The following is a 12,702-nucleotide window of genomic DNA, read 5'->3' as shown; positions in this document are numbered from 1 at the left end:
CCTACACAACATTCCTTTGAAAAAGTGAGGACATGTCCTCAATCTCAAGATCTAAACCTTGGTCCTCACAAAGACAGAATAAGAAGAGCACATACACACACACACACACACACACACACACACACATATACACACAATACTCTCTTCTGAGCTGAATTAACGAGCCAGTTATGAATTATGCCCTTTCTTCCAGGGACGACAGCACTGTATCTCTTCCTCCTCATGCATCCCTCCATCTCCAGTAACTTCCCCAGTCCAAAGACTTATGAGGAGGTGCAATTCTTCAACACCAATAACTACCACAAAGGAATTGACTGGTGAGAACACACACACGCCTATCCCTATATTTCATTCTCTCTCTGTGCCTTTTTTATTAGCCATAACCTAAGGTGAAATGAAAGATTATAAACAACCTTCTTTCACTTTGCAAAGTTGTTATTGACTGTAATGTGTCTTGTTGACTTCAATGACACATTAAGCAGTTCTAAACAGTTCAACAATGTCTTCAAAATGATCTTTTAAGCCTGAAAACATAAGCCAACAGACATATGGCTGCCTAAATTGACCCATAAATGGGTTACTTAGCTGACAGAGACACAGCTGGTGCAGTCTCCGAAGTCATCTACAAAAGACTTAACTCTGAAAATTCTTCATGAACATGAAACACTGTTCAAATTATATCATCAAGTTCATTTTAAGCTCATTGTCAAAGCACCGATTAAGATCATAACACGGTGACTTCAGAACTTGGTTCTGACTTTGAAAGATTTACCAGTGTACAGAGTGACTGAGTTTGCAGTAATGCTGTGGTGCTTATGTATGAGATGTGCGTCACGAGTGCATGCATGTGTGTTTTTATTTATTCTCAATTTCCTGTGTGTCTGTTGCCTCAGGTACATGGAGTTTTTCCCTGTGCCCTCTAATGTTAGCACGGACTTCCTGTTTGAGAAAAGCGCTAACTACTTCCCCTCAGAGGAGTCCCCGCAAAGAGCTGCTGCCCTGCTGCCCAAGGCCAAGATCATCACCCTGCTCATCAACCCCTCTGACAGGGCCTACAGCTGGTATCAGGTGCGTACACAATCTCACAGAAAATCAGAATCAGATGACTGCACATCTATAATTTTGAACCCTCTGCAGCTGCCTGCTTCATCAGATGACATGCTTCATCTATGCATTGATATTGAGTTCTTTATCCAAGATTGTGTTTTGACTGTGATTTTGTCTCTCTGAGTGAGGAGTTAATGAGCCTGATTTATCCAAACGTCTCAATGCAGGAAATGTCACAAGATCCTGAAATCTGCCTTAAGTCTGTTTGATTAATGAGACATGAATGTCAACAACGTGCCGACTCAAATTTTATGTCATTGTCCATAATAACAAATGTCTCTCATGCAAAGTTGTAAATATATTACTTGACGTTTAAGATGACGAATGAGACCAATTGTGCAATAAAGATGAGTTATTTGAAGCTTTTGTTGCTGTATCTGCCCCTTCCCAGCATCAAAGAGCTCATGAGGACCATGCAGCCCTGCGGTTCACCTTCTATGATGTCATCAGTGCAAGACCGGGAGCGCCAACCGAGCTCCGCTCCCTGCAGAGCCGCTGTCTCATCCCCGGTCTTTACTCCACACACCTAGAGAGGTGGCTCACTTACTACCCTGCTAACCAGGTATGCACAACCATAATTGCACTCTTTTGTGCTGTAATACCAAAAATACTGTACATACATATTGACATATAGTATGTAATGTTAAAGTCTTGCATTTACTCTGTAAGATGAGATATGTTGTTCATGACTTTTGAAGAAAGAGAATGAAAGAAGAGGTTTATTTTTCAGATTAAGTGCATTTACTGATGTTTATTTTATTATTTATCAGAGACATAATTGAAGAATTGGTAACTATGTACTGTATTTTGCACTGTTGTCCTTTTTCTATTTAGATGGGAACTAACTAAAATATATTGTGCAGGAATTGGTAGCAATACACCATAATAAGAAAAAGAGTAAAGTGATATATTACATCTTCTGTCAGGATTCTGTTTTGCATTAAAGCGGATCAAGTTGCACTAAAGAATCTCCCACCTCACTTTTACTTTTACCCAAAATCTAAATGAGTTGTAACCCACTAACTAGCAAGTCAATAGTTCCCAGTGTGACAATATGAATATGTCTTTGTGTAGTTGATGATCATAGATGGCCATCAGCTGAGAACTGACCCTGCAGCAGTGATGGATGAAGTTCAGAAGTTCCTGGGAGTCACTCCTCACCTCAACTACTCCCAGGCTCTTACGTAAGTCTCACTTGCTTTCTCTGTTTTGGCTCATCGATCCTTGAAGTCCTGGGGTAAGGGCACTTTTCACCTGGCGTGCAAAATGATTCAAGTTATGAAGAGACTCCAAAACCCAAATCTGCGTGAAGCCTGCCATCTACTGGTGAATGGCAGGGTAGCATACCGACCATCTCCTCTTCACCGGTATTGGGTGCCAGCTGGTGTCATTCTCTGAAAAGTACAACAGACAGTGACATCTCCTGGCACCAAAGATCAGCCAATAGCAGATGGTCAGTTCACGACTTGCTTTGAGCCATTACAGCCTTTTCACAGTTTTAGATTTGGGCTGTTGTCAGTATTTGAAGGAAATAAAGAAATGATAACACGTAATGGATACAACAAGACAAAAATGAGAAAAACAATGAGCAAGCAATGAAGAAGGGGATGATAACTCAATGAGTGGAATAATAGACACAGCTGGCTCACTTCCATACATATATAGATATATATACATAGTTCATAAATATTTGTATTGCATAATAAATGCAATGTGATGCCATGCTCTTGCCAAAAAACAGTCCAGTCGTGAAGTTTCAGCCCTCTGAGCCGCTGGCGTGGGATCAAATCCCAACTGAGCACTGACTGTCTCACTTACACTGCCTGCCTGTCTGCCTTACCGCTGTCTGAATAAATAAAAGTACAAAAGGTTAGTGCACTGCACAATCCAAAAAAACTAAAACAGTATAGATGCCATTGCCAGTAACCAAGATAAATAACTAATGCAACTTCTATGAACTAAACATTCTTCATTCTTCGCACGTCTTTCACAGCAGATCAAAGGGGCATGTGCAAAAGGGAGAAATAAGTGGTTATATTTTGATATATGATGCTTGCAGCCACAAATATCATGTTAACATACTCAAATTTACCATAAAGAAAAAAAAAATGAAATAACAGTCCGTGCCTGAAGCATAACTCATCTGTAGTTGTTAATATTGTATGCTGAAAATGCCAGTTTAGTGGGTGTTACCTAATTTAATGGTCCTACTTCCGTTAATGTAAATGTATGTTGACCCATGCAAGTTCATTTTTCCAGAGCCAATGCTGCCTCAACTATGTTAGCACTATGCTGTGTTATTGTCGCATTGAATGAAGACATGCAATGTAATTTAGTGCACCAAAGCATCGACTTGTTCCATTATTCAACTTGGCGAATGAAAATTGAACAAGTCTAAAACCGGAAACAGAGATCGCTCACCTTCAAAGTAAAATGCCATCGTTTTTAAAGGTCAATTTAAGGATTAAGTATTAGCCTTAATATTGAAAAAAATTCATTATTTTCATATTCCTGCCACTTGACAATGAAATTAGGTAATACCCCCTAAACTGACATTTTCATCATACAATGTTAACAACTGCAAATGAATTATACTTTACACGCGGATCGATAACATATTCTGATGTAGCCATTTGTAAAACAACTGAATTGACCTGCTGAGGCAAATTCAATAGTTGGTAATAAACCTCAAAAATAGTTATACAGATTACAGAGTATTCATATATTAACATGTGAAACATTAGCATGCCTAAAGAACAAAATACTTTTAATACAAATCTTGAGAGTTAGCTTTGGCCTGGTGCTTTGTTTCAACTCATTCTCCATTAGAGATTTTGCATGTAGCTTTGGGAGGAGTGGTGTTTATTTTTCGAGCACCACTCATCAGAATGCAATCTGCCTGCAAACCCTCAAATCTCCAGACATGGACATCTACAATTTGTTGCTCAGATTGGGACAGACAGTGCCTCTGTCTTGAGTCAGAAGCCCACTTGCATACAAATAATTTGTAAAGAGATGCGTTTTGACAGAATAATAAGGAAGTTGTGTGTGTGTGTGTGTGTGTGTGTGTGTGTTTGTTTTGGGTGAAGACCGCCTTACACAAAAGCCTAATCTTTCTTTTCTCCTTCTCATTCTTTTGACATGGCAGCAGTCTGACAGTTTCTCAACACTGCAGCCTATTTATTTAATCCCCCTCTCCTTTCTTCCTCCTGTCCTGTCTGAGGAAAAGTGAGGGAGAACCACTTAACTCCTCTTCTCTTTCATTCACCCACTGTTGCATGCAGATAAAGAACAATATGTAATATAACAATAACATCACATTCACATTAGCCCTTATACACTGACAGCCAAATAGCAGTTAACAATAATGTTTGTCTTTTTTCCTCTTTTTTCCTCTTTTTTTTTCTCTTTTTTTAGCCGCACTTTCTGAGACTGTTCTGCAAAAAAGTGCATACTTGTACACAATTACAATTACTTTAAAAATCTACGTATATATACAGTAGATAAATATGCATGCAAAAAAACGGTCTATGTGCAAGCATACCCATACATAATGTATACACAAATACACATATAAATGAACATGCGTAAATCTATATGCATGCACACTCTATATACACATGACAACAAGCACATGTATTTACTAGAGGGATTTGAAAGTCCCCCACCATCTCCTTTTCCAGTGACAGGTTGTCACACGACATGCTGCTGGGGTGCAGTAGTCTTTGCTAATAAGAGAGGCAGTTTGGCTTCACAAAGGATGCTCATAGAGCCAATATGGGAAAGTTATAGAGGCATCAAATTTTATTAAAATATCCCACCGATTATATGTTATCTCTCTCATCTCTGTTATTGTGTCTCTTGGGAGCCAATTTTTCTGATGTCTGCTCTTTCCAATAGTGAAGTTGTGATCACTGTCCTTACCTGGTCATGTACCTGTAAACCATGGCGGTCAGCTAATCTTCCACTGTGTTTTTTTTTTTTTGCTGTGAGTCTTGATTATAAGACAGCACCCTTTTTACAAAATCTGTTCTTGGATAGAGACTTACTGAAGATAAGAAACAAATTGGGTAAAACAAGGAGGACATGCTGAATATGTCATATTTATCAGTGTATTGTCACACTTAAATGACAATAGAAAGCAGTGAATAAATGAAAAATTAAATGCATGTATAACAAATGTGCTTTCATCCGCTGGTAGTAGAGGCTGACATTTTTGGGATGTGAGTGAATTTCACTATCCATCACATGGACATGAAAAAAAGTCAAAGGGAGTGGGCAGGATGAGAATCATCAGTTTTTATATTTAAAATAAGATTTATTGGAATGTGTTGAATGTCTCTCTCTCTCTCTCTCTCTCTCTATCTCTGTCTCTGTCTCTCTGTCTGTCTCTCTCTCTCTCTGTCTCTCTCTCTCTCTCTCTCTCTGTTTCTTTTCTATCAGGTTTGACCCTCAGAAGGGTTTTTGGTGCCAGCTTCTTGAAGGGGGAAAGACAAAATGTTTGGGAAAGAGCAAAGGGAGAAAGTACCCTCCTATGGAGCCTGAGGTAAACTTATGAATTTTAATTACAATAGATTTCTGCTCAGTGAAGATAAAATGAATGAAATGTTGGACACAGAGACAAACAAAACAGAATGAGCAGCAGCCAGACTGCCGGTGACAGCCCACAGTGCCCTCCATCGCTGTGGCAAAATTTCCCACAGGACTGAACCATGGGGTGGAAACTGTCAGCCAATCAGATCCAGCAAGAAAAGTTACAACCTCATTATGAGGACTCAATAGTGACACAACACCCGTGAGAGAGGATGGGGGGGTATTAGGATGGAGGGAGAAAGGTAAGGAGAAATTCCAATCCATAAATCTTTGTCCTGGATACTGATTCCTCAGAGGAGAGACCAGACCTGCAGACAGCAAATCACACATTTGGTCTCACGTGAAGACAAACACACAAATATCCAATTTGTCTTCCCACATATGCTCACACATGGCTAATGGCTGCACCTCAGTGTCACCTGTAATTAAACTGTATTTGAGTTTCGACCAGGGGGACAGAGGGAGAGGACAAATGAGGAGGGAGGAGGTGGTGGGAGAACCAGGAAGGAGAGACAAGAGAGGGCGAGAGTAGGGATGCACCAAGGAGGGAGACGAATAATGGATCTCATGCATCCTCCATCTAATTTTCTCCCTCTCTCTTTTCTTAGCTCTGTTACCACTCGACACTTAGTGGCACTAAAGTCCTATTGAAGAGAAATAAACTAATCCAAAGATGGTGGCACATCATTAATCTCTCTCAAAACCAAGTGTGTCCCCTACTCCCATGCTGTCCTTATTTTCTCTAAATATCCTTTCTTCCAACCATTTTTTCATTCCCTCTTTCTTCCACCCCCACCCCCACCCCCACCATTCAGGCACATGCATATCTCTCCAGGTACTACAGGGAACACAACGTGGAGCTGTCAAAGCTGCTGCATCGTCTCGGACAGCCCCTTCCCTCCTGGCTAAGAGAGGAGCTGCAGAAGGTCAGCAACATTAAAACCCTGTGAAACTCCTCTCACCAGCTTAGAAATTAGATGACGGATTTACATCAGTGGTTAGTGAAAAAAACTTTTATTAAAGTCCCTGATAACATGGTTCTTAAATCTTTACAAGATTGATTTAATTATTTATTAAGCATTTACCTTTCAGATCTGCTTCATGACTGTGAGTGTGATTTGGACAGGGGCCGGTTTCTCAAAGATATTTTAGACTGGTCTGTAATGTTAGGACGGTCTTAATTTTGCTCATAGATTAGTTTAATGCAGTAGTTCTGAGCCCTGCCACATTAAGAAACCACGTCTCAGCTCTGCCACAGGCCTACACTATGTTGAGATTTTATGCTACTGGAGATTTTTGTATTGTGGCACTCTTACTGAATTTTTCCCACTGTCGAATTGTTCCAGACATTTTCTGCTAGAGTGAACTACAGAACAGAGCTGAGCGGTTTGATGCGTTTTTTTTGGTCAGCCATTTCTTTTAGTTTGAAAAAGCTCTTAATTTCCCCAGAATCTGATGCCATTTGGTCCTATTCAAGATAGTCAAGAACTAGACAGCTTTGTGTGAATTTAGACATCTATCTGAAGTCTGACAATTGGTTCGATTCCAAGCCATAGTATGAATAGTAGTGAATGTAAAAAGTCAAAACCTTGATCTCTGCAGAGTTCAACCTTGTTGGTGTGCTTGTTTGTGCCACAGTTTGTCACTGTTTATGAATCACTTGACATGTCTGCTTATGTTTTTCAGTGTATTCACATCAATCACAGGATGTCGTCTTTCTTTCTTTCATAGTTTACATTTGAATTGTTTAGAAAAGAAAATTTATTAAAATTACTTTTCCCCTCTATTTCCCCTCTTCTCTGTGTTTCCCTCTCCATCCCCTCCTTCTCTTTACCTCTTTCTGAAGGTTAGATAACCTTTGCATCCTTGAACCAGGGTTAAGGTGAAGGGGTAGAAAACCAGGAAGTCACCAGAAGCACCTGACCTTCAGGTCTGTGGCCTTTTAGTGAACCGTGAGGCGAATGCAAGGACCAGGTGCCTTGTTTCACCTAGGAGCTGTGACACTGCTGAGGGGAGCAGAAGTCATGAACGTGCAAAGAAATTTTGGTGGGCTGAAACTGAACTTTTGAAAGGACAGGTGGATGGACGGACGCATGGATGGATGGAGGAATGACAGTTTCAGGTGACTCAGACACAGCTTTGAAGAAAGTGGGACTAAAAGGAAAAAACGAATGATGAAGAGAACAATTGGAGCATTTGGCAAGTCTTTGATGCCCCACCCCTGTTCTGAGCTGTGGTGAACTCTCGTGCAGACCTGCAGTGGCTTTGATGGTTATTACTGCTATTATTGCTATTATTATTGTTTTATTTTCACCTTTGATTTATGATGCCAGAACAGCGCTGGTCAGCTGTGTGTGGTTCCCATAGAGACAACTTTGCACTAAATTCTGTTCCATGTATTTCCAAGACAAAAAACAAAACAAAACAAAAAATGCACCTATGTGGTTTTGTTTTACTTTTTTTCTCACAATGAGAGTGAATAAGCAAGGGGATAGTCTCAGGGTGATCGACAGGCTGTTACTTTTCATTATAGGTGCTCATTGTTTTGTGAGTTAATTATTTAAAGTGAAGCTAGTTTCTGGTAGCCTTGTTCACCCTTAGAGATGTCATTTGAGGCTTTCACTGGAAAGTATGGCCTGGAAATGAGTCACTTAGGCAAGATGCATTGCCTGCTCGTTATTTTCCTGTGACAAGCCATGCAGAAGAACGTTGTCCATTTAGCAGAGCATGAGTGCTGATGATTTCAGCGCTAAGGACTGAGGAGGCCCAAGTTTGTTGGAAGAAAACTGACCAAAATCAGCCTAATGAATATGACACTTAATTCCAAGACCCTTTAAGTAGCTACTGTAACCGCAGGCAATTTTTGTTTTGTCAGTGTCTCATTTAAGTCTCAACCTCCTTTTTTTTCCTTTTAAAAACCAGTGGCCTATGTTGTTGAGCTTCAATTTGAATGCAAAAACCCCTCTAAATGTCAAACACAGAAACCAAAATAAAAGAAATGGATATGACTTATTGCATAAGATGCTGTTTTAATGATCAAGCAACACAGATGAACCCTATTGTTCAGGGACATGCCTGCACACATACTTGTAAAGTCACATACTCTTTGACTTAAATGCTTTACAATAGACGGTTTCTCCTCTAAGGTAAGTAAATATGACATGGGTGACAGTTTGTGCCTGCCGGGTACTGCATCCGAAATTGGGCTGCATGATGACAGATGTTACCAATGAAGCATAGAACTTGGTGCAGTGCAGCCGGTCTAGAGAATGCAGATTTTCCATGCTATATCTTCTGAGAGTCGCTTTTGTCACTACTCATCACACATGACGCATTAGATCACAATGCAGACATAGTTTAGAAACAATAATACAGTAGAATATGTCTACCAACCTATTGTGTTAATGTTAAAGGATTGCTGAAGGAAAGACCTGTCTTCCAGCTCAACAGAGAAACCGTCCACGGAAACACAAACTAGGATTTTTGTACTGAAAGAGGGTACCACTTGACTTGACTAACTCAGACTGCTGAAGCCTCATATTAGCTTCAAACTTCTAATTACATTTATTCTCAAAAAAGGAACATATGTATGTCAGACTATTGTTTTAAGACAGACTTGTGAACCTGTCCCTTAAGGCACTGCACAGTAATCAGATTCATATCAGTCAGTATAAGAGGATGTGGGTAAGTGTTTTGATTTAGTGCAGTGCGGGTTGCTAGGTGCGATTGTATTTGTCAATCTGCTGTTGAGCTATATTTTTATCTGATCATAAAAGGTTGAACATTTGCAATAAACCTTGAATGTGATGGAGGGCTTCGACATTACCAAAGCAAAAGGATACGATGTTTAGCCATGAAGTCACAAACCACCTTGAGATTTATGCCTTGGGAGTCTAAACACCACTGTCCAAGCAGGTCTGGAAGATCAGAATGGAAGACTGTACTGAATGAGAAATCCATATATAGCATCCATTACCAGTAAAGGCAGGAATGAAGTGCACAGCATGTGAATGTCAGAGATAGAACACAGTATGTTTAACAGACATTTATGACTCCTTAAAGAAGTGTATAACTCCTTTATACACTTAAAGAACTTGGCAGATATTGTTGAAATATACAATATGGCTTCCAATAAATTCTCAATTCAATTCAAATTAGCTTTATTGGCATGAATGTGTAACAACAATATTGCTCTTCTATATTCTCTTTATCTGTAGGTCCATCCCCGCAGTAGCCTATTGTGTTTGTAAGGAGCTAAGTTAGAACGGACTTTGTAAAGGGATGAAATAACTTCAGGTATTCCAGAAAGTTAATGGCTCATTTACAACAGGGTTCAATATTTACTGTAGAGTTCACAGGGGTGTGGGTGATAGCAGGAAATCGGTTACTGTTCTGCTAATTAAGTCTCTAGTCTGCTTTATTTGAAAAGTACTTTTTTTGGATTTGATAGAATGGTTGAAATGTTTGTTACAGCATTGATTAAACAGGTGGGTTCATAAAGAAAGCGGTAAAATTGTATAGCGGTGTAGTTGTCTGGTTATTAACTACGTCATTGTGACGAAAAAAAATAGGTGTGTGATTGGGGAATATGCACCAGAAGATTTTAATGTTTGTGTCGCCTTTTTCATTAGGCATGTATCTCTGTTGTCCCAAACAACTTTTTTAAGATTAAAGTTTAAAATAGGGCCATGATCCACACAAAGGATATACTCTCAAGAGTTGCAGATCTAGATATAATCAGTCTAAAGGTAACACAATTCTATAAACCTTCAAAAGCAGCAGAGAAGGGAGTTTCTATCAGCCAATTTGATGTGCATGAGATCACTCTTATTCAGGTGAAATCATTATTTAGATATTTCCCAACTGGTTTTCCCAAGTGTTGCCAGAGTTTAAGGGATGGAAACAGATATGAGGAGGATCTGTGTATAATGAGACCTTCTGTTCTGCACCACCTCTGGTGACATCTAATAAAAGCTCATTAGTGCATTAGAGGTTCAGAGGGAATAGCAAAGACTAGAGTAAGTAAAAGACAAAAAAGGGCAATGCTATCTGGTTCCTCTGTTCATCATTTTATTTGATTTATGTTTATGATTAATATTGTGATTATGATTTTTGTAAGTTGAATAATTTAAACAGAAGTGAAGCACTGAGGTTTGAAAAATTGTTGTTAGACATTACAAAATTGTGCTGGAAATATAAGAAGATTTAAGAATATTTTTTATTTATGTTGCCAAGATTTCATGCAGCTTCTTACTGTAACAGTTGGTCCCAGTTCTCAAATGTGTGTCTAGTCAACATGACATGTTTGCCTTTTAAATCAGGACGGCTCAGAAAATGGCTTCCATTCCTGTAACGCTGGGCATGGGTGTGTGTGCTTACATATTGTCTGACATAGTGGTGCTCACTTTGACAGTTTGCAGTCAGAAACAAAACTGAAAGACCTCTTTTGTTCCAACTGCACCTTCACATTTCAGATTTGTGGGAACGACGGAACGTGTAATACAAAGTGCAACAACCACTTACCTATACCTACAAAAACATATGTTCCTCTATTCGTCATTTTATTTGATTTATGTTTATGATTAATATTGTGATTATGATTTTTGTAAGTTGAATAATTTAAACAGAACTGAAGCACTGAGGTTTGAAAAATTGTCATTAGACATTACAAAATTGTGTACAAAGATATTTAACATCTAAACCAACAAGAACAATGCAAATGAAGGACACTGACGTTATAAACATTATGAAATTCAATCAAACTTTAGATTTAGTTAACATAAATGTGCATTGATATTTGGATATTAATTGTTTATCCATTTTTTAGTTTTTTTTAAATTTTATTTATATGTTAGTTTTACTTATTTATTTATTTCCCGAAGAAAAAAAGAACACTTAGTAAATTAGTAATCATTTGCTATGTCTAATTGTTTAAAAGTTTTTCAAGTTTTATAAAGTCATTCATGAAGCTACCTAAGTTATGATATCTGATTTTCCATAATACTGACCATTTAAAAATCTTTTGTAATGTGTGATAGTGACCACAGGAGGGTGCTCTCAGACAATTAGGACAACTGTGCTCTAGCTGAGAGCAGTTCTTGAGTTTATGCAATACATTTAGCATCTGCATCTGCAATCTGCCTCTGTGTTGACGCATGTGCAAAATATCTTTGCATAACTACTATGGTTTCAACCATCACATCTGCTTCACGCATAGTTCAATTGTGATTAAACCATTTTGTGTAACTTCACTATGCTTCATCAAAAGTCTATGAAGGTGAAAGAGCAAAGGTCCAGGCAGTGAGACATGATAGCAATTCAATTTTAACAACACCACTCATAAATTGCTCATTAATTCAGAATTAAAATCAAGTAAAAGCTTATCTAAAATCATAGTCAACACTTTCAGAAACAGCTTCATTCTTTTTATGATGCCTTTCAACATAATTTGAAGCAATGTCTTGGTTTATGGTTGTGAATGCATTTAGATTTTCAAATGTTTTTGACAGCAAATAATAAATTAGATCACAGTAGTCATAATCTTAATAAGGTTCCTATGTAAGTGGGAGGTAAGTAAACACAAATCCTACAACAGAAAACATCTGGAGATACAAAGTTCACTTTAGCAGGAACTGTCTACAATTGCAAATTAAATTGCCTTTATACAGTCTAATGCGAGGGATTAACCACAAGATGGTGCTATTCTGTCAGATATGAAAACAAACTGTGAACACTGTGTGGTGGAAGTAGCTGGCTTATAAGTAGAAAAAAACAAATGAAGTGCATTGATATACGAAGAAAATACAAAAATAAACAATATATTTTACTAAAAATATAAGAATATTTTTTATTTATGTTGCCAAGATTTCATGCAGCTTCTTACTGTAACAGTTGGTCCCAGTTCTCAAATGTGTGTCTAGTCAACATGACATGTTTGCCTTTTAAATCAGGACGGCTCAGAAAATGGCTTCCATTCCTGTAACGCTGGGCATGGGTGTGTGT

General features: G+C 38.5%; 1 protein-coding gene across 2 annotated transcripts in view; it reads left to right on the top strand.

Annotated features, from left to right (window-relative positions):
* ndst3 (N-deacetylase/N-sulfotransferase (heparan glucosaminyl) 3) overlaps positions 1–8,708 on the top strand; it is a 41,291-nt gene extending 32,583 nt beyond the window's left edge. Inside the window, exons 12-15 of one of the 2 annotated variants that reach the window (XM_046047995.1) lie at positions 2,182–2,291; positions 5,551–5,653; positions 6,516–6,626; positions 7,552–8,708. In XM_046047995.1, coding sequence (XP_045903951.1) covers positions 2,182–2,291; positions 5,551–5,653; positions 6,516–6,626; positions 7,552–7,581 — 354 coding nt within the window. In that variant the 3' untranslated portion in view covers positions 7,582–8,708. Of the gene's footprint in view, positions 1–2,181; positions 2,292–5,550; positions 5,654–6,515; positions 6,627–7,546 lie in introns of both variants that reach the window. The other variant, XM_046047996.1, reaches the window with a different exon arrangement.
* The last annotated feature ends 3,994 nt before the right edge of the window (positions 8,709–12,702 follow it).

This window comes from Micropterus dolomieu, linkage group LG04 (assembly GCF_021292245.1).
Source record: "Micropterus dolomieu isolate WLL.071019.BEF.003 ecotype Adirondacks linkage group LG04, ASM2129224v1, whole genome shotgun sequence".
Taxonomy (NCBI): domain Eukaryota; kingdom Metazoa; phylum Chordata; class Actinopteri; order Centrarchiformes; family Centrarchidae; genus Micropterus; species Micropterus dolomieu.
The sequence above is the reverse complement of the archived record's forward strand: the minus strand, read 5'-3'. Positions and strand labels throughout refer to the sequence as shown.